The sequence below is a fragment of the Nothoprocta perdicaria genome, unplaced genomic scaffold, assembly GCF_003342845.1.
Source record: "Nothoprocta perdicaria isolate Ctin4 unplaced genomic scaffold, notPer1 scaffold_9, whole genome shotgun sequence".
Classification (NCBI taxonomy): Eukaryota; Metazoa; Chordata; class Aves; order Tinamiformes; family Tinamidae; genus Nothoprocta; species Nothoprocta perdicaria.
In genome coordinates this window covers 3,814,693-3,834,617 of record NW_020456198.1, presented here as the reverse complement: position 1 = coordinate 3,834,617, position 19,925 = coordinate 3,814,693, and the positions used below count along the sequence as shown (strand labels likewise).

The 19,925-nt window shown below is 47.5% G+C and overlaps 1 protein-coding gene across 1 annotated transcript in view; it reads right to left on the bottom strand.

The window, feature by feature from the left end:
- Positions 1-19,925, bottom strand: part of PRICKLE2 (prickle planar cell polarity protein 2) — a 49,675-nt gene that overhangs the window by 19,356 nt on the left and 10,394 nt on the right. Inside the window, exon 2 of the mRNA XM_026052687.1 lies at positions 5,304-5,487. Within this exon, the coding sequence (XP_025908472.1) occupies positions 5,304-5,435 (132 nt within the window). The 5' untranslated portion in view covers positions 5,436-5,487. The remainder of the gene's footprint in view (positions 1-5,303; positions 5,488-19,925) is intronic.

The window sequence follows — 19,925 nt, the reverse complement described above, 5'->3', positions numbered from 1 at the left end:
GAGGGCCCGCGCTGGGAACACAAGCAGCAATGACGATCATTTGCTGCATTGATTACAGCTGACATGTTTCTAATTCCACTGGGTATGCCACTTAAAATGCTCTTGTATTTATAATTTGAGTGGTGGCGTATTAGAATAATGCCATAACAAGTAAAAGCTGTAATTGTATGCTGGAATAAAGCTCCAAGACAAGTTTACAGGGTGTACTCTGGGATTTCTCTATTTTCTTTTCCATTTCCTGCTGTTCCCCTGCCTCTTACCTCTCCTGACAGCTCCAGGAATACTTCACATTTCAGAGCCATGCAAGCCACTTTAGATTAATGTTTTTCTCTCCATGGCCTACCAAAAGAAGCTGATTCTCTCCCCGATAACGAGACCGTGCAAGGACTAAACTGTTTTAGCAGCTTCTATCAGCTTAGGGGGATCAAACAAATACCTCGTGATGCAGAAACAGAACAAATGTTCAGTGCACCGTTATGTGGCTTTTTTTTCTGCTAGCAAAATGTGAAAAAGTGCGAGTGAGCAACCACTGACCACTTCTCCATAACTGGATAGCTTCAAAATTGGCTTAAATGCAGCTTTGGGGTGAATTATTTCAGCACGCATGTGTGCAAGGGGCACAAATGGATGGGACTACATCTTTAGACACAGGTATGTATGAGTTACAGCTCTGCTGGCTTGCCAGCTGGCACGTTTTACTCACATCATCAGGGCTAGGAAAGCTCTTGATGGTGATTTAGTCATTTCTTTATCTAGCCATAAATTAGCTTATCAATTCCCTGTCGCTATGCAGGCCTGGGCTATAGGGTCGCTGGGGTCTGTCTTTGCTCCTTGCTCCATGCAATACCTAGTCTCTTGAGCAGTGAAATTCAGTGCCCAAAAGGGAAACAAGCTCTGCTATTGCTGGGCAACTATTGACACTTGAGGATATTAGATCTCAGGCCTTTTATACTTGCTAAAGGCTCAGAACAGGAACCAACACAGGCATTAGCCACTGAATACGTTCCCTGGGACAGCTACTAGTTTCACATCACACTGCAAAGCTTTCAGGACCCAAGTTTTAACGTGTGCCTTACAGGAAAGTGCTCCCCTGAACCTTAATGCTACTGACTTTAGCTTAGATGAGGCTTTCCTAACTTTTAAGGGACCCAACTGGAGCAACTGTGCTGTTAACAAGAGGGAGTTAAGCTCTTAGAGCACACGCATGGATCTCAAATGCTGACGTGTTGGAGCCGTGCAGAAAGCCACCACAGCTGAAGGAAAGGCCCAGCTTTTGTTTAATTCAGAATCTGTGCCCATAACCAGCTGTTCCTATTATTGAGACACAATAAAGGCAGAAATCCTCAAAAATCCCTTGCATTCAGAAATTCAAGTTGTTGTGTTTTAACCTTTCTTTGGACCTTTCCAAACCCGCAGGCCCAAGGAATTCAAGGCTGCACATTGACTTGTATTTACACACTCTCTGTCCAAGAAATGTGAAAAACATATTGCAAAAGTACTTATTTCTAAGCAGCTGTCCCCAGACTTGATGTCAGGGCAAGGCAGATCAATTATGGGACCATCAGCGTCTCCTTGAAGTGCCTTCCCAAGGCTTCAGGGCCAGTCCCTGACTGGGATTTTGCTTCGTTCAGGAAAAGATTTTATTGTTGCCTGCTGGTCTCCAAACTTTGACACTTCTTTACATAACCATCAAACTGCATGCAGGCAAAAATGAGTATTTCTCTAAGCCCTAAACTTGTGCTTCTGTTTCCTCTTCCAAAGAGCTGTATCTCTCACAAGCACATTTACATTTCTATCTTCCCGGAGAGAAGTTTCTCTTCTGCCACATGATATTTTCTTTTTAAGAGAAAATATCTCCTAATTCAGCTGGAATTAAAAGTCACAGGAGCCCTTTGGTCATTCTGCATAGCCTCCCGCCATGACAAGGAATCGCATTTTCCAATCACCTTGTAATTTACTGAGCTCAATCTTGGGTTTTACCCCTCGCTCTCCCTCGCTGGCAGGTTGCCTCTGAGCCTTACACCTCTGATAGTTTGAAACCTCTTCCAATTTCCTGCCTGAACGCATTCAGAGCCAGTTTATATCTATGTTGCTGTGCCAAACTTTGAGCTTGAGTAACTACTCATCCTCCTTTAATGCACAGGGAGGGATCACATCCATCCCTTTCATTTGCTGCGATGAACAAACCAAGCCCTTCCAAGCCCTCCTCAACAAAATAACCTTTCCAGTGTCCCTGTTCCCACTGCTTCCAGTTTGAATTTCTTGAGCAAGATATCAGGAAATTTTGCCAGTTTTCCTGGTGACGTCTTATCGTGTCTTATGCAAGGGTATTACAATACTTTTCAAATTACTATCTTCACCCTTGTGTTATAAACATATTTAGAAAGCACTTATGATGGTTATGTAAACACTTGGTAATCACGCACACTGATCAGCCATAATACAAGGGATAGACTTTCAATTCAGCTCTTCAATGAAATCTCTGGATAATTATCTATTAAAAAAATGGACTAAGACTTTTTTTTTTTTTCCTGTTCATTAGTGGGCACTAAGCAACAACCCATGGCTTTCACTTGCCAAGTATCACAGACCATCTGGCTCATGCTCGAATCAGTACAGGAATTCAGGGAGAACTCATAGATTTGGGCTGGTTCTCCTTTAGGTTACAATTAACAAATATTTTAGGCTATGCATCGAAGGGAGTGTCCAAATTCTGAAACGACCTACAGAAACTGCCAGAAACCGATGTCATGTTTGTTGGCCAATGTCCCCTCTGACATCCTGTAAATTGCTGTGCTGAGTGAGTTGCGAACACTGTCTCCCAAGGATATCGAGGTAGGAAGGATCTCTTCCAAGCATAATAAGAGAACTGCATTCGTCTTTCAGGGGACTACTTACCTCCCCAGCTCATATGCTGCATAGAGATTTTAATAAAGTGGAATATTACAGAAAAACTTGCTTCACTTCATCTGTTTCATGTCAGAGAAAGACAACAGTGAAGCACCAGAAGGTAGAGGAAAATTCACTCCCTGCAAATCTATATTTTCACCCCAGTCTGACAGCAGTGTCCTCCGAGCAGATTAGACTGGGGCCCACCAGCTGCTTCACGGCAGCTGGAGGCTTCAGCAGCCGCTTTAGACATGCGACTTCAAGAGGCTCCACATCACGTACGCACACTTGACTCATCGACCAGAAAGCCACACGTCTGTCTGCAATCTTGCACCGCTCCAGCGCCAGCAAGTTGCTGCAGAGACACCTCCTAACCACAGAGCTCCAGGTCGCGGGAGGCAGATCGGGCTGTTCCTGCACCTCCCTGCATCGCCAGGCTGCACAGGGAACCTCCCAGGGCTGCAAATGCTGCAATCCTGGCGCTGCTGGAGACGGGCAGCGGTGCTGGGAGAACGTGGGCGGCAGCGATGCAAAGAAATGCAGGGTGCTGCCCTTCCCATGGGGACAGCGAGGTCTGCGTGGTCCTGCCACCACGTGCAGGGGACAAACCTTGCTCTCCTCTCCTTAGTGCCTCCTCTGCCATCCCCAAAGAGCTCCTGGATGAGCTGGGCTGGAAGGATTTCAGCGCCTGTCTTAGGCGCTGTTTACGGTACCAGGCTGCTCTTCATCTCCATGGTGATTCAGACAGGTCTGAAGCAGCAAATCTGCTAAAAAGACCCAGCAATGCGGAGAGAGGCATGCAATTAGAAACCTGGTGTTTGTTTCAAGGAGCACAGTGACCGATGAAAGAAACAGATGCTGGAGGAACCTAAAAATAGAGCAACCTGGGTCACAAGACAGCAGTACCTACTGCTGGGGCTCATGGGCTTTTTTCTCCTGCGCATCCAGAACTCCCTGAAGGCACACACACTCTTTCTTAAAATGCATCTGCAGCAAAGACATCTGGGGATCAAATAAATATCCGGTCTTCTGGAATATATCATCACTCTGCTGGAAGATGGTTTCAATCACTGTACGTGCCATGCTGTACTCATCAGAGATCATGTCTACCTGGTCAGGTGTAAGCGGTCACCAAGCAGCTGCATTTTGACTCAAAGCTGCGTGGACTTAGACATCTGCACACAAGGTGGTGCCGAGTGAAGGTCATCCCAATGTGGAAACAGTCCCACCATGACGTGCCCTTGGAAATGCAACTGGTTCACGTCCTCTCAGCTGGAGGAGCAGCAGAGCTACGTCATGCCCATCTGTACCTGGCCACATCGCCGTGCCTTGAACCTCCAGGAAGGCTCTAAAGGAATCTCTAGCATATGGAAGGTGACAGAGAGTGAGGCTGTCACCTAATTAGCATGGTCAGATGGCAACAAATGAAACATACGGTGCTGCGGAGCATAAACCAAGCACAGAGCAAGGCTTGTAGAGACAGGAGAAGACAAAACCCCAAACAACTGGATTTTCTCTAATCAGACAGATAGTATTTACAGCCTAAGGGTGGTGCCAAAATATTTCAGGAAATGCCTAAGTCCTTCTGAATAAAGCTCAGGAAAACACAATATTCAAAAGACAGTAACTACTACAATAAGAATGAAAGCTTTCCACCCTCTCCCAGCCGCCTTACACGGTTTAAAATGATTGCCATAGCAATTATCAAGGCTAACCTCATTTTGCAATCTCCTCTGCAAATTAAGTTCTGAGTTGAACATGTAAAAGATCAGCATAAAAACTAAGCGAATCATGTAAACTGCAGAGAACAGAAATCAATGTGCTTTGCACACAGACAGCATGCTGAGGTCTAATCCATCCTATTAAATTCCTATGCAGAGATATTTAAACTTCATCTGAGCGATTCTTTCCAATTAGTGGCAGACATCAGGCTTGAAAAAACAAACCCCAAATACTTGGCCCGTTTTTAGAGTAACCTACCAGCTTTGACTGTTTGTCCTGGACTCACCACATGGGCACGAAGGTCCAGGAGAGCAGAATGTGTCCAATAAATCCCCTGGACACACTGGAGTCCCACCACATTTTTTCCATGAAACATTAGTAGGTATGTCTGTATCGTATGCTCCCTTTCCTAACCACAGCAAGCTCCATCCTAAAAGTATTTGTTTTTCTCCTCTCAACTGCAAATTACACCTACAGACGCACAAAACCAGCAGTCCCCCGATGATCACATCTTGATTTTTCTGTCTAGCTGCGTACTCAGGCCACGTCTCCCTCTGAACATCTTTGTTGGGCAGCTAGAAACAGAGCTGCATGCAGAAAGTGCTCAGGGCCCTCAAAGCAAACCAGGTCAAGCATTTCCAAGGAGCAGCTTAGAAACATCCCCTTTGCAGTAACTTGGTGGTTGTTTCTACCTGCTCGGGTTTGAGGCCGGGAGGGACCCACGCGTACTCTTCCAAGGCACAGCCGGAGTCATCGTCGGAGGTCGAATTCCTCTGGAAGTCAAACATGAGCTTGGTGACGGTCTTCTCCATCTCCAGAGGCATAACGGTCACGATGTGCTCTTCCTGGGAGCACTTACAGTGCAGGCAGATCTTCCTGCAGGTACAGCAGGGGAAGAGAGGAGATCCCCAGGTGAATTTCATTTAAAAAACAAACATACAAACCCCCCCAGAAGATGTAAAAGCCATTTGTGATAGTCACTCAAACTACCCTTGCATCATGCAGCAGTATTCTGGAGCACAGCAATAATAAATAAATAACAGAAATAAACTCCCTCTTTGCTCTCACAGCATTTGGCACTTGAGCTGAGTCAGACTGTCAAATGTTTGGGGACACACAATTGCTTGTCCCTTTACTGTACTGTAATGAAGAACATTTCCAGGGGCTAACGTATGCCAGGACCAAATCCCTGCCTGGTGCCACCATTGATTAAGTGCAGGTGCCAGCTTTGCACCAGCTGAGCATTTAGCCAATATATAAAATGGTGGATTGCCTGGGAAGCTCTGAGTGACAAGCCCCTTTAGCATGCTGATAGCATACATTGGCTTATTAAAGTGGCATAAAATTGATTATAGTCTGAACACATACAATTAAATTAAATTAAATTAGGGGAGGCTGCAGAGCCCGTAGTCACACCGTGATGGGCTCCGAGGCGCCCTGCTCACCCAGCACGTGCTACAGCTCTGTGGTGTCCCAATGCTCATCCGCTCCACGGGGTATGGACACGCATAATAAGAATGGTGAAAAGGGTGCAATTTAACAGATATTCACCTAATTCATTGCAATGACTTTTTTTTTTCTTTTTATATTTCTTTTAAGGGTTCGTTCCTGCACCCTGTAGATCGTTGTAGATTTTTTTTCATGGGCTTGCACCCAAGCAGTGCAGAGCAGCCTCATTTATCTGTGCTGCCAGGACAATCACTGGAGGAAATTACAGAGAAAATGTAGGGGAGAGTGTGAAATCGGTCACCCTGGGAGCTGGAATTCAACCCAGTTTGGGTCAAAGGGAGCGTGGATCAACTGGGATTCTACCCTATATTTTACTTCTATTTTAAAGTAATCATGTAGGACTTGGCTGCTGTTGACTTCTGAGGGATTAGATATGATGTCCCTTAGGTAGCACAAGGCAGAATCAGGCCCACGTCTCGCAAATCAACAAGTCAACACACAAAATGAGGAAAAAAATAATGGTTGCAGCTTTCTCTGCGAAGGCAAAGCAAGGGGAAACCAGAGGGCAGAAACAGTTAAACATGAGGAGCTTTAATTTTCAGACACCTTTCCTTCTTTTCCACCATTGCATAAAAAGCAAGCTAAGCACACCCGCGCCAAGGTCCAGATTTGAGTCTAAATTTCCACTTGGCCATTACAGCACAAAAAATGCACTCTAGCAAAAGTCAAGAGGCTCCGTTAAGTCAAGCCAGGGAGATTTGCCAGATTTTCCCATTTCCTGCCTTTCATCAGATCTAAAATACACACAGACCCAAACGCGCCCCGAGCGTCTGCTTTGCGTCCAGTCGGAGAGTCCCAGCACTGCCTCTGGCTGTTACCTTAAAAAATAATCAAGGCACAATTTCACGTGAATACTTCAATTAATCAGCTACCGTGGAAAGGTTCTCCGCCTCGGCAGAGCTGTTGCCTTCTCGGCTGCTTCCATCTCATTTCACGATATGATTAGATACAGCTCAATATGCAACAAAATGTTAAGAATAATTAATATCTTCAGAGCTCAAGACTCAGCTTTGGAGACGCAGGCCGTTGCTCTGACAGAGTTTAGTGCTTCTTTGCCAAATTTAATTTGCAGAGTATCAATCACCAGCTTCAAAGAGGGACAGCCCAAGCTCAGAGAACTAATAGAAGAAATTTGCACTATCAGGTGGCAAAATAGAGCAAACAGCAAAGGGAGAGCACTGGAGCGAAGGCAGATCTCTATGTAATTGGACTCCTGGATGTGTTTCCCAACAGGCAACCCACTAGGATCCCGAAGGGACCCTCGCGCATGATGGCAATGGGTTTTGCACACACAGTGCATCAAAGACATTGCCACCACCCTGCAAACCAGTGACTTCTGCCATCCACTTCAGCTGTCCACAAGCACTGTAACACGAGGGAAAAAAAAATACTCCACATCTCCCTCCTCTTCCCAGACCAGGACAATGTGCTTTGTAATAGCTTTGTACCTTTAAAAATTGAGCACAGAGCTTTTGCCACCTCCCTGGGCAGAGGGTACAAACTTGAAGATCTTGCTCTTGAGATACTGATTCTGCTCCTTTCCTCTCATTAAAGGCAAAAGATTAACAGTTTTAATTACAAGTATTTTATTTACATTAGGATATGTTGTTTCATGGGAACGATACACCATGTCCTAAGAGGATATTTCAACTACTACGATATGGTTTCCATGACTTCTTTACATCGGTCTCACTTATTCAACTTTATTTTATCGTCTTCCAGCTCAACGTAATTAAAAATAATTCCCTATGGCAAAAATTTAATATAAAAATGTACATTTCAAATGTGAGATGAAATTGAAAAAGCAATATCACCAATTGCGCTCAATAGAAGAACCTCCTTGAGTATGCCAGCTTGATAAAGGTGCCAGTACCGAACCAGGCGCCAGGGTGACCAGAACACCAATGCAGTGCTGATGTGCAAAGCCAACACACTGCAGAGAGCGCGAGGTCCACTCTGAACAGCTTGGATAAGGGAGATGACGGTGGAGACAAGGCTGTTTATTCCTTGATGCACACATGGGAAGAGCGTCAGAGCCTGGAGCAGCTCAGCGCTCCTCAGCAGCGCGTCAAATACCTTACCATATAAAGGATGTCCCAGTTCAGGTACAGCTACACATCCTGCGAAGGGATAAATCCATTAACTTCCTTCTATCCAGACACGACTAAACAACACTGAAGCTTTGTTAACAAAGACTCTTGCTTCCAAAGTGCTGGGCAGCCCCTGATTATCCATCACGATCAGATGAACCTGATGCTAATTGAGAAAAGAGTAAGGAAGTTTTTAAATGAGAAGGAAACAAGGCCAATCGCTCAGTGCGTCTCTGGAAATCTCATCTTCATTTCAAAGCCACTCCTCCTTGCTTTTGGCCACATAAGAGTAGGAGTCACGCTCTACCTCCACATGTTAGTCCCAAAGAAAGCGTTGAGGGTCTGCAAGCTCATCCAAGGATGAGCAACTTGGCAACTACTGTCCTGAGGCCCTGAGCAACTACTGGACCTAGAGATTAGAGAGGCCACTGAGTATTTTGGAGTATTTTGGAGTATATGGAGTATTTTGGTGCTGTTAGAAATATCCTGGAGTTTCAGTTGTCTCCAGAAGCTGAAGATTGAAGATACTCAGGAACATGTGTTTTCTCACTAACATGAGGAGAACTGACAGCATTTCAGGTGTGGAAAGTAGAGAGAATGGTTGGAAAATAGCAGTAGTTTGCGGACAGAGGGAAAGAAGAGGGCACCAGCGACGTTGCTTCTGGTGGCCTCACCTACAGAACAGCCTTGGTATTTCTCTTTGGTAAGGAGCTGTACACTTGTTTGCCCTGAGGCAGGGCCAGAAAGGAGGGAAGTAAATAGGGAGAAAATAACATTTCCTGGTTGGAGATTTAGCTGGAAAGAAGCCTGCCTGGAATTGACTTCACATGGTACAAAGAAGTAATGGCTGGAAAACAGATTGCAAAATAAAATACATCTATCTTGTAACTTCATCAGATGAAGTGCTGACCTCAAGTAGAACAGATTTTTCAAAGTCTGCTTTATGCAGTGCTCTTGGCACGATGGCCAGGGCGCTCCACCGAGGAGGAACTAACCCCTACTCCCAGTTACATCCCCACCCATCCGCTGGCGGCGAGGGAAGGGAGCAGAGCCGGATCCATCACCCCTCACAGCCCTCAGCAAAGCAACACCAATCCTCCTTCTTTAAAAACAAGCAAAAAACGGGGAAGCTGAAGCAAATGGGCCCAAACACATCCAACAGAGAACATGGCTCCCAAGCCCCTTCTAGCTTGGGATTCAGAAGCACGTTTCCAGCCTCGGTATGCCAAGTCCAACATGAAGCCAGCTGACCTGTAGCCTCCCTGGGACAAGGAAATCTCTTGTTGTACACAGTGCTTAGCACAGCACAACCTCTGCCATCGCTGGCGTCCCTCAGCAGTCCTTTCATAACAGCAACAGCGCTAACAATAAGCTAAACTATGTGGAAAACACTGTTGCTATCCAAGAGCCTGCAGGGAGAGCCAGGAGTGCACCCAGGGCTCCTGGAGGAGAGGGCTCTCTGCTGCAAAGCGCTTGCAAGAAGTCTAAGCAGGGAAGGCCTGGTTACAGCTAAGGCACTGGGGTTATAGCTACACTGGCCAAGTGTCCCCCGAGAATGACAGCAGACTAAGGGGCCTCCTCCTGGCAGCAGCAAGGAGCATCATGGGGCAAGCTCTGTATTGGGATGGCCACGCGAGCCACCAGCCTTACGGTGTCGCAGGGAGGGCTGCGTGTGCCACACTCGTGAATGGATTTCTGTGCATGCATCAGAAACACCTCAAAAAGCAACCTTCTTCCATTCAGCTCAGGGGCAACGTGCACAAGTCACTGCTCTTCTCCTTTGGCTTAAGACATACACATGTATCTTCCAGGATTGCACCACCCTTTTGATTGCAACAAGACTTTTCAGTCAATCTGCAGTCACTAAGTCACAAGGCTCCTTTGGAGATGACACCTGTGACCGGCAAGCCTCTGAACCAGAGCTTCCTAATGTCTCCTGCTATCTCCTCCCCTCAGCTGAGGGCTAACGAGGCATCCTGACACCCTCCATGAGCTCCAGTTACACAGATCCAGTTCTCCTGACCCCACAGGCAAACACTGATCTAAAATGAAACATTAACAGTTGTTCACTTCTTTTTTTCAGGCTAATCCTGCATCTGGAGATCACCAAGGAGAAACCTAAGGAGCCAACGTAAGGAAGGCAGCACGGGGCTCTGCAATGTGCTCGAAGAAGGGCTGCTATAGGACTTCCCACAGGCATGTTTCATTCAGCAACACTGCTCCACCATAGCCTGCTGCGACCAAAGGCCCAGCAGCTGCCAGGAGAAGCGCAGGGAGGTGGCAGCCTGCCCGGTGGCCATGCCGTGCCAGTAGCCACCAAGTATTCATGCCCTGGTCTCCATCAGAGCGTGAGGTTACCAATGTGCAACCCATGGGTTAACATGGCAGCTGGCTTCAGGCCTCTACCTGGCTGCTTTTCTACTCATGGCTGGGTATGACAGGGACCAGTCCACCAGACCTCCCCCCAACCTTGTCTGCTCCTCGGTTTCTCCATCATCTCCCTAAACATCAGCGCTGTCAGAGAAGCCCTGAGTTCTGCCCAGAACAGACGAGCTCCAGGGTCAGGTGCTCCATGAAGGACCCTGTTCCTCAGTGCCATCTCTGGAGGAACCACCCTGGACATGGTTTCTCCAAAGCTTGACACAGAGCAAAAGCCAGAGACATTTTTAAGCGGCCGCCTAATGTCTGTCTGAGTTTAAATTGACAGACTGAGGAAAGAGCTGCCAACTTTGAGCCAGACACAGGAACCAGAGTTCTACCTCCTTCTCCAACTTCCCTGAAACCAGTATTTGAACCAAATGCTCACAGTATACCCAAGTCACTGCTCACAGAGGCCCATGGTGACCAAAGACCTCACCTACAAAGCAGCATCTCTCAACACAAAGCATTTTGGTAGCTTCATGGCTCTCACATGGGTCTGTTTCATCAGGAAAAACTATCAGCAGGAACAAACTGCAAAGACTTTGTGCTACCTGGGTTTAAAAAGAAGCTTAGTTAAAAGCTTCATCTCCAAAACTAGGGCGTAAGAGGATAAAGGAGTTGAACTAGACACAAACACACCTAACAAAGCAGCAGTTCACAGCTGGAGCAGAAGGTGCCCTTGGTGGCTTGCAATGGCTGCTGAGGAGGGCAACGCTCACTTGACCCAAGATATTTTGGGAACAGTAGGCTTAAAATATCGAACTGCTGCAGTAGAAACACAGCAGGCAGGAAAGTAATGCCAGAAAACTTGGAAGAGCAAAATAAACCATCAGCCCAATTACTCATGGTGCAGAATCCCCACTAATTTCAGCCATAACAGCAGAACTTGCACATCTCAGGAAAGGTTTGCAGTAGGCTGGAAACCAAATGAAGCAACGGAGGAGGAACAAACCGGACTCCTCTCCATCTTCTCCATCTGCCTGATTTGCTGAGAGGCAAGTCAGATTTTCACTGCTGCATTACTGTAATTCCCTCTGACCCTCACAGTGCCAACAGCAGCAATCGTTAAGGCATTCAAGGCTGTGTTGAAGCTTTTATTACAACATCCTTTTCTGAGTGTTAAGAACTCCTGGAATAGTTCTCCTCTCTGGCTGAAGTTGTCTGTGCTTGGTCTCAGATCGGAGATTAATTTTGTTTTTTGAGACTCAGGAAAAAAAAAAAGGAAAAGGAAAAAAAAAAACCTTTACCAGTGCAAGATTTATTCTTGCTTAATTGTGGAAAAATAAACCCTCAAAAGCCAAATCCCAGCATTGTCAGTTTCTGCCAAATTTGAACAAAAGCAGTCTCAGAGCACTTTCTGATTGGTCTGCCTTCATGGTGAACTGGGACCATTCACTCAGGGAGTGGGTTGAACATCTGCCCATGACCCTGTCCCCAAGTCGCTGCTTCCGTGTGGCATGGACTACAGCAGCCTCCAGTTTCGCTGTCTGTGGCCTTCAGGACAATGTGATAGATAAGAACAGTCATCAAAGCACAAAGCTGTGCTCCTCTGAGGCAAGACTAGGGGATTTAGGCAAAAAGAAGGCATGAAAAACGCAGATCCCCAATGGAGGCTCTGTTTGTGCCATCTTTGTGCCTGTGCTCTCTTTGGCAGGTGAGACACCAGTCCTGCACTCCAGAGCTGTGGCAGAATCTCTCAGAACCCAGTGAAGGATGAACTGAAAACATCAGCTTGCCATTTGAATCAAGAGTTACCCTGAAGCTGTTTCAAACCAGAAGAAGTGGGGCTGCTTCCCAGGTGGGCTCCTGAACCCAGTCAAGAGCAGAGAGGTGCAGGGTGCAGAAATGCTCTCCTAATCTGAACCACACTGCTGAGGCTGCTCTTAGGAGATGAAACCTCTGACCCTAACCATGAAACTTCATATGTATAAGATAAAACATTCAATTATTAATAACGAGAGAAATCTCAGAAGAACCTCCTATTTAGAGTTCTCAAGATATTTTGTAAAAGATGCAGTATTCTTTCATTTTATAGGTAATACGAGGGCAGGCAAAGTGCCAACTCAAATTGCCAACTCAATCTTACCACTCATCTGAAAATATTTATGTTTTTTTTCTTTTCTTTAGAACTCCAGCTCTTGGAATTCTGGAAATGATAACAACCATTTATCTTTTCCCCTGCTTGCGAAGAAGAAATGGAAACTCTTAGTTTCCAAGCTGAAGAAATGAGACGGCTAAATAACATCAACAACCCCAAAGTTAGAAGTCAAGCGAAGTTCAAGCCAACCTCCAGACTTTGAAAGGAAGAGGGAGCCATGGAAAGGGCTGACCTAGGAGGTCCGGATTAGCCAGCCACCATTTCCAGAGGGCTGATGAAGCAGGATGAGATAACAGCAGCAGTACTAAACCCTCCTTCATTCAGCAGCATGCTGTACTCAAGAGCGCTCACAGTTGTTGACATGGGCGTACGCTGCAAAAAGCCTGGCCAAAAGCACGAGTTATCTTCTACAATGTGCAGCTCCACCACTCAGGAGCATTGCAGCCTAACATGCCACAGAGCTGTATCTCAGTAGGTTTCTTTCTACTGAAAGAACTGAGATTAGAAAATTGACTCCAAACCTCTGATTCTGTCAAAATTTAGACTCTGGATCCACCATCAGCACTCAATGAGCCCAGGAGAAACCTGTGTCCTCTCAGCATGAGGGTCTCCATAGTCCTGTAAAGTTTTCACAATACTTGTCTTCCCTAAACAGCCTTTATTTTCCCATCCCTTCCCTCTACCCACCATGTTGTAGCTCTCATAGCTTGGCTTTTCAGCGATGGTCTTTGAGAAATCATCTCAAGCAGAGCAGTTGTGCTGTGATTTGCCCTGAGGCTGTACATGCTATTTAAAGGGACTTCAGCAGCTTGGATTTGCAGCATGATAAGCAAAAACCACGGGAAGCACTAAATGTGTTTCAATTTGAGCACATTCTGGGCCTTCCATCCTAAAGGGAAAGAAAAATCCAGCTGACAGGCAAAATGCTCAGAAGGGGGATGAGCAGCCCTGCGCTGCGAGTCTTCTAAATATTGCCATTATTTCCAAAGTTGAAGCTTAAGCAGCGACCCCTGAGATGGGCAATCCCGAGGCATTTGTGAAAGCCATCGCCACTGGACTGGCTAAACCCGGCACAGCTCCCAACAGCAAGCACAAGGGCCGGCCCGTTTTGTTAAGCAGCACCCAGACGGTATAAAACAAACGGCGGGAGAGGATTAAAATACGACGCCAAATATAATCTCGTTAGCCACAGATAGCTTAGCTTTACAAACCCCTGCCCCAGGCTCGAGGCAGCACCCGCAGAAAAGCAACGCGCTGACGGGAGACACGCGAGCGCTCCCGCAGCAGGTCGAATAATTGCTGAATAAATATAAGTCAGATAAGTTGCAAGATAACATGGCTAAAACGAGAAGGACGACCCTACATCTGCTGTGAATAATCATTTTGGCATTATTCTGCCCAGCGCTAATCCCCGGTGGTTTGAGGAGATTCAGTCGCTGTTTAGCAACACCGAGGATTCACGACTGTAAAACAAAGAGTAACTGGATTAAAATCTTTCCGTGGTCACAGGTCACGTTTGTGTCGCATTTGCTTAAAATGATCCTGCAAGTAATATAAAAGGAGGAAATTTGACTTTAAAAGATTGCATTGAATAAAATGCAATCCCCTCTAAACCCCCTGCTTTCAGTTCTAGATTAATTTATAGCTAAGCGTGCTAGCATTAAAAAGAAGGCTGCAGTAAGATTATTACTTTAAAACTCTCTATCTTTAGGATTCCAAAAGCAACACAAACATTCAAGCAGTAATATCATCTGCCAGAACGTCAGCCTGCACGCAGCTTGCTCAGAAAATGCCCCCTGAATCCATCCTTCCTGAGCCTGCATTCATCCAAGCAAAAAATTAATGCTGAGAGATGAGGGTTTTTTTAATTCTTATTTAAAACCAGCTGAGCCTTCCTGAATATTATTAAAAAAAGGAAATATTCATTAACATAGCACCAGCCTTTCTCTCTGACCCCCTGCAGCTGCAAAAATGCCATTTACCAATTAACCTTTTACAGTGGTAAACAACGAGGACAGCAAAGGCTGCAGGAGAGAGCAGCCCCTCCAAAGGTCACCAGCCACGAACGGCGTATCGAGCAAAGTTACCACCCGGCTCTGTGCATGCACAAAAACACTGCTATTCCTCCTCCTCTTCCCCTTTTACCTTCTTTTTTTCTCCTGAAGACACAGGGCAACTTGTAAGCAGCGGACAAAAGGCAGCTTCTTACCTCTTCTCGACGAGGAAAGGTGGAAATATCCGCGGGGATGCTCCGCCGTGCTAGTTTTGACAGTTTACTTTCCGCTGGGGGGCTGCTCCCGGGAGCGGCGAGCCCGCCGCAGTGCAATAAAGCATCCTGCATCCTCCGCGGCGGGCGCGCAGCGCGCTTTTGTCCGAGCCCTTCCCCAGCGGCACGCGTTGCACAGCGCCCTGGTTGCTGGAAAACCTGCTGCGGGCGCTCCCTGCCCCGCGCACCTCCGGGATTTATGCCCTCAGTGCTGCCCGGCTGCGCGTCCCTGCGGTGGCCGTCCCAGGGGAGCCCTGGCGCGGTGCGGCGCTCCGGCGGGACGTCCAGCTGCAGCGGTGGCTCCGCTGTTGCATTGCTCGCCTCTGCTGCATGCTAATGAGCAGCGCCGGGAGGCAGCGCCCGTGCCCGCATCCGGACAGTGCCCGGCGCTGCTCCACGCGGAAAGCAGCCCGCCCGGGGGGATCCGTGAGCCCCGCGCGGCCGCCGAGGGGCGAGGAGGAGGAAAAACAGCCCCTCGCTGTCCGGTTGGGGCGTTTTAAACACCTGGCTCTGCGCCAAGCGGCGCAAAGATGCCAATTATCCTCCTCGAATCGTCGCTGTCTTTGCTGCTGACCCCAGCTGCTCGACTCGCTGTCACGCTCACGGGGCCACTAAAGCAACCAGCTCTTCAGGCTCTGAACCCCCATATCGCTTTTCTCCCAGCTTCCCATACCCTCTTAATTATTTTCTGCAGTCATTTGCAGCGATTCCCCACTGGTTTTTAGACACAGCCTGCTGGAGCACCAGCAGGGCTAAATATTCTGGGGAACACAAGTTATTAGTGTGGCATTTGGGCTGCTGCATATTTTAATACTTTTCCTCTCCTTTGGCCTCGAGAGCATCACGGGCCCCGCGTTTTATGTACGGCTCAGGTAACTACTGCAAATGCAAGGACTCTGCTAGCTTATTAGGGCAGCTAAATCTTCCTTCCTCAGCGCTTCCCTCCCCACATAAAGGAAAAGAAAATACACGCAATGAGCTATACTGCCAAATCCCTTTTGAAGCTCTTAAAGCTCGTTACGTTGGAATCAGGGGCTTGAAAATGAATCCGACTCAAGTTAAGTGTTGGGGGAGATGTATTGCTTAGCTTTTACATCTGTGGAGAGAAATTAAAAAGAAATTTTTTGGAAGGAGGGTGCTCAGAGAGATACAGAAGGCAAATAAAACCTGCCCAACACATATCGTTTCTGTTAGGTGCTCATCACTTCGGGGGCCTGGCTCAGGATCGCTGAGCCCTTGGGATGGCAATAATATTAAATATGTTTATAGAACACAGAAGGATGCAGCAAATACAGCTGTGAGTCTTTCTGCAGTTTCAAATGCCTTAGATTATGGTTTTTATTAAGGATCATAAATTAGGTTTCATTATATGGAATTACACTCAAAATATCAAGGCCGAAATCTTGAGCTGGGATAAATCAGCCTAGCTTCTTATCAGGGCTGCCCCGACTTAACCCATCCCAGAACGCACAAGCCAAGAGAAAATGCAGAGACCTCCTCTGACGTGGGATTAGATGGCCAAAATACTCATGGCCATTAACATATATTTAAGCATTTACAGGTTTTGCTATTTTTTTAGATTAAAACTGCAGCAGTGAGTTCAAGTTGTGGCTCTGTTGCTGCATCTGACCAAGTCGAACCTTCTGGCAACTCCAAAGTTTTGGGAATGGCAGCTCAAAGGTGGGTTTTGTGATGGCCTATCCAAGCGGAGCTCAGCCAAGCCATGGGAATCCATCTGATATTCCTGGCTTTTGTGCTCCTTGCGTTTTCCCCAAGGATGAAGCAGCAGCCCTACTTTTCCCAAGGAAAGATGCAGATTTGAGGAGGTTCCTTTCAACGTCTTCCAATTCCACAAATAAACAGTATTTGTGGGAGGAAAAGCTTCTCCGACCCTTCAACCTCCTCAACTGGCACGTTTCGTTCCTGCTGCCTTGCCCGGGTGCGTCGGGCAGGCTGTCAACGCGGCTCCACATGGTTAACGTGCCAAGGCCCCAAGATGACGTCTTTCCCTCTTAAATTCAGAACATGTTAATTAAAATATAAAGGAAATGAGACAAAATGGATCCAGGCAAAAGCAAAAAGAGAAGCCTGCTAACAAAATGATAATGTAGAGGAGAAACTCTGCAGAGCAGAAATTACCCGTGTCTACTCTAGTAATCTTCTCTGGAAGGATACTGCTAAAACCACACGATAGCAAATTAAGGGCTTCAACTGAGACAAAAAATGTGCACTGTTCAAAACGGCAGGTCCTACAGGCACCAATTTTCACCGAATACGAGTCAAATGACGGACTTTACCATCATTAACCTTCAAGGAGCAAAGGCCCTTAGCTAGGATCACTTGGGAGCAAAGAGCTCATTCGTGCCCCAAGTGCCACTTGGGCAGAACTGCCAGCCAGCCACGCATGGAGGAAAGGCTGGCAGGGCAAGAGCTGGTGTTTCCAACCCGTTTCTTGTCCAGCGTTGTTCCTGCAACCCAGTCCATGGTAGTTGTGACCACCAGGTTCCAAGCCTTGCCTGCTCCTCATGCAACAGAGGAGCCTACAGGAAAGATGAGTGCTATGAACTATTTTGGATGCTATCTGGGCTGACTGGTTTATACCCAAGAATGGACTGATACCCAAAACTGCAAACTTATTAAGTTGATGCACAAAGCTGAAACACAGGTGAGCATCACAAGCTCTGGTCACAGATACAAGTAAAATGAGTGCTTGTAACATCTCTGCTACATGACTACCTGCCTACAGAAGAGCTCTGTGTCTCAGGACAGTACATACAGTCATCATCACACCTGGCAGACATTCTGCTCTGGTACTTGCAAGCCTAAATATCTCCAAGAGTCAAGGAACAGGCTATTCCAAGCCTAGAAATCAGATTAGGAGATTCCACTTTTGGACTCCAGACTGTTTTAGGAAGGTGGAAATGAAATTTCCTGTTCCAACAAGCGCTGGAGGGTTGGCAAATGCTCTGCGTTACTGCTACCTACTCCAACGCTTGTAGAAAGGTCATGCGTTGGAGAACCTCCAGCAGATACATGGCACTGGCAGATGGATCCTGCGCATGATGCAGGTGAGACAGGCGCTTCACTCAGAAGCAAGGTGAGGCCCAAGCCAATGGAGCAGATCTTGAAAGGTCTCTTCCCCAAGTACAGGGATGGACATTGACAATTGCTGGCAACGAAGCAAATGTTCTGTGCAATTTGGGGTAAAGCTTGAGCTATTCAAGTAGAAAAATATGAATTTCATCAAAAGCAGGGAGCTGCTCAGGTCTGGAAGCAAGAGAGGACCAACTCTGCTTGCAAACACAGCTCTTTTTGCCCTTTGCTGCTGATTTTGATGACAGGAACTTGATCTCAGCGGACCTTAAGCTTTCTGCCATTTTCACAGATCCATCCCTAAAGCTGATTTGACAAAAGCATCATTATGAAAGCCCGCATTTCATAAGTAGCACCGCTATCACCTGGCACATCAACTGGCTGCCAAGCAACAGGGCTTTGCGAGACACTGTTTATTCCCTCGACCACAAGGAGCTACAAGGAAGCCACCGTGGCGGCCGCCTGTCATCCTCAAGGTCACCAGGCACCTACACCTGATGAATGTCAGATCAAGTCGCCTTCCTGAATTATTTAGCAGACACCTGCTATTGCAACCGGCAGTGCTTGCCGTGACAGCCCTGGGCTACCTCACATGCCCACCAGGCTCCAACCTATCCAAGACCCTGGCTGTGCAGCTACAGGCGGCCGGGACACCCCAAGATCACCAAGCAGCAGGTTTCCCCCGTCCCCAGCACAGCCTCTGCTTGCTCCCAGTGCACAGTCAGGCCCTGGTGTGCACCGCAGATACTTTCCCAGTGTTGCTGTTGCCCACAGAATTACAGAATTGGTTACGTACAGTATTTTTCCGCTTCTCTGTTCCCACACTCACCCCTGTAATTTGCAGGGAAATCTCTGCTCTGGGAGCCAGTTGCTCCCAGCAAACTGGCATCAGCAGGAGAGGGTCCCAGGCGGTAGCACAGTGTGTCCCCTGATGACATGGGGAGGGACCCACGCTTAGGGGTCAGGAGCCTCTCTTCTGCAGCAGGAATCCTGTCCAGGCCGGGGAGCCCAGACACATGAAGCCCTCCCACATTCCTGACAGACTCCCAGGGCTTCTTCAAAGCCCTACATGGGGGTGTCTTGTCCCCAAAAAATTGCAAGCAGGAACAGGTTGCAGAGGGAGGGACAGGGACAACGAATCCAAGACTTTTCCCCGGGACTGCTGCTTTTCCCTGGGACCGCTGCTGGTGCCTCCATACGGTTAATGTCTGAGACTGTGCGAGACAGACACGTTTCTCCTGCTGCTGCCGCCGCTGTGTTTGACGCGAGTTATTTTCAGCCGAGACGCGGGTCAGGATCCATGCTGTCAGTCTCCAAGAAGGAATTTCGTTTTTAAAGCCCTTGAGGCCCTCGGCAGATGACACAGGAGGGGAGTTACAACCCAGAAGCACGGCAGCTGATTTCTTCATATTTCAGAAGCAGTTACCTGTGTTTCCTAACAGCGCATCCTGCACAACTGGGCTGCTCTCTGGGGCATCCTCTGGTGCCAAAGCTGCTTGAGACGTCCTCTTCTCCGTGCCTGCGCAGCTCATCACCACTGTGCGGGTGCCTGAAGGTACCTGGGTGGTTCAGTGGTCTAAACTTGGAGCTGCTGTCTGTGGTTCTCTATGGTCCTTCGTGGAAAGTTGCTTAGCAAAACCCTCAAAAAACTCCAAGCTCCACTTGGGAACCCTGCCTAGCACTGAAGTTCCCCAGCAAGAATTTCTGCCTGCGTTGTTAACAGCTTAGCAATGCTGGGGATGAGCATTTGGACAGCTGATTCCCTAAGCTGTCCCACGTACGAGGGTTTTTTGGCTGGTCACTTGCCATTTCTGCATCCTCTCCGCACAGCTCCACA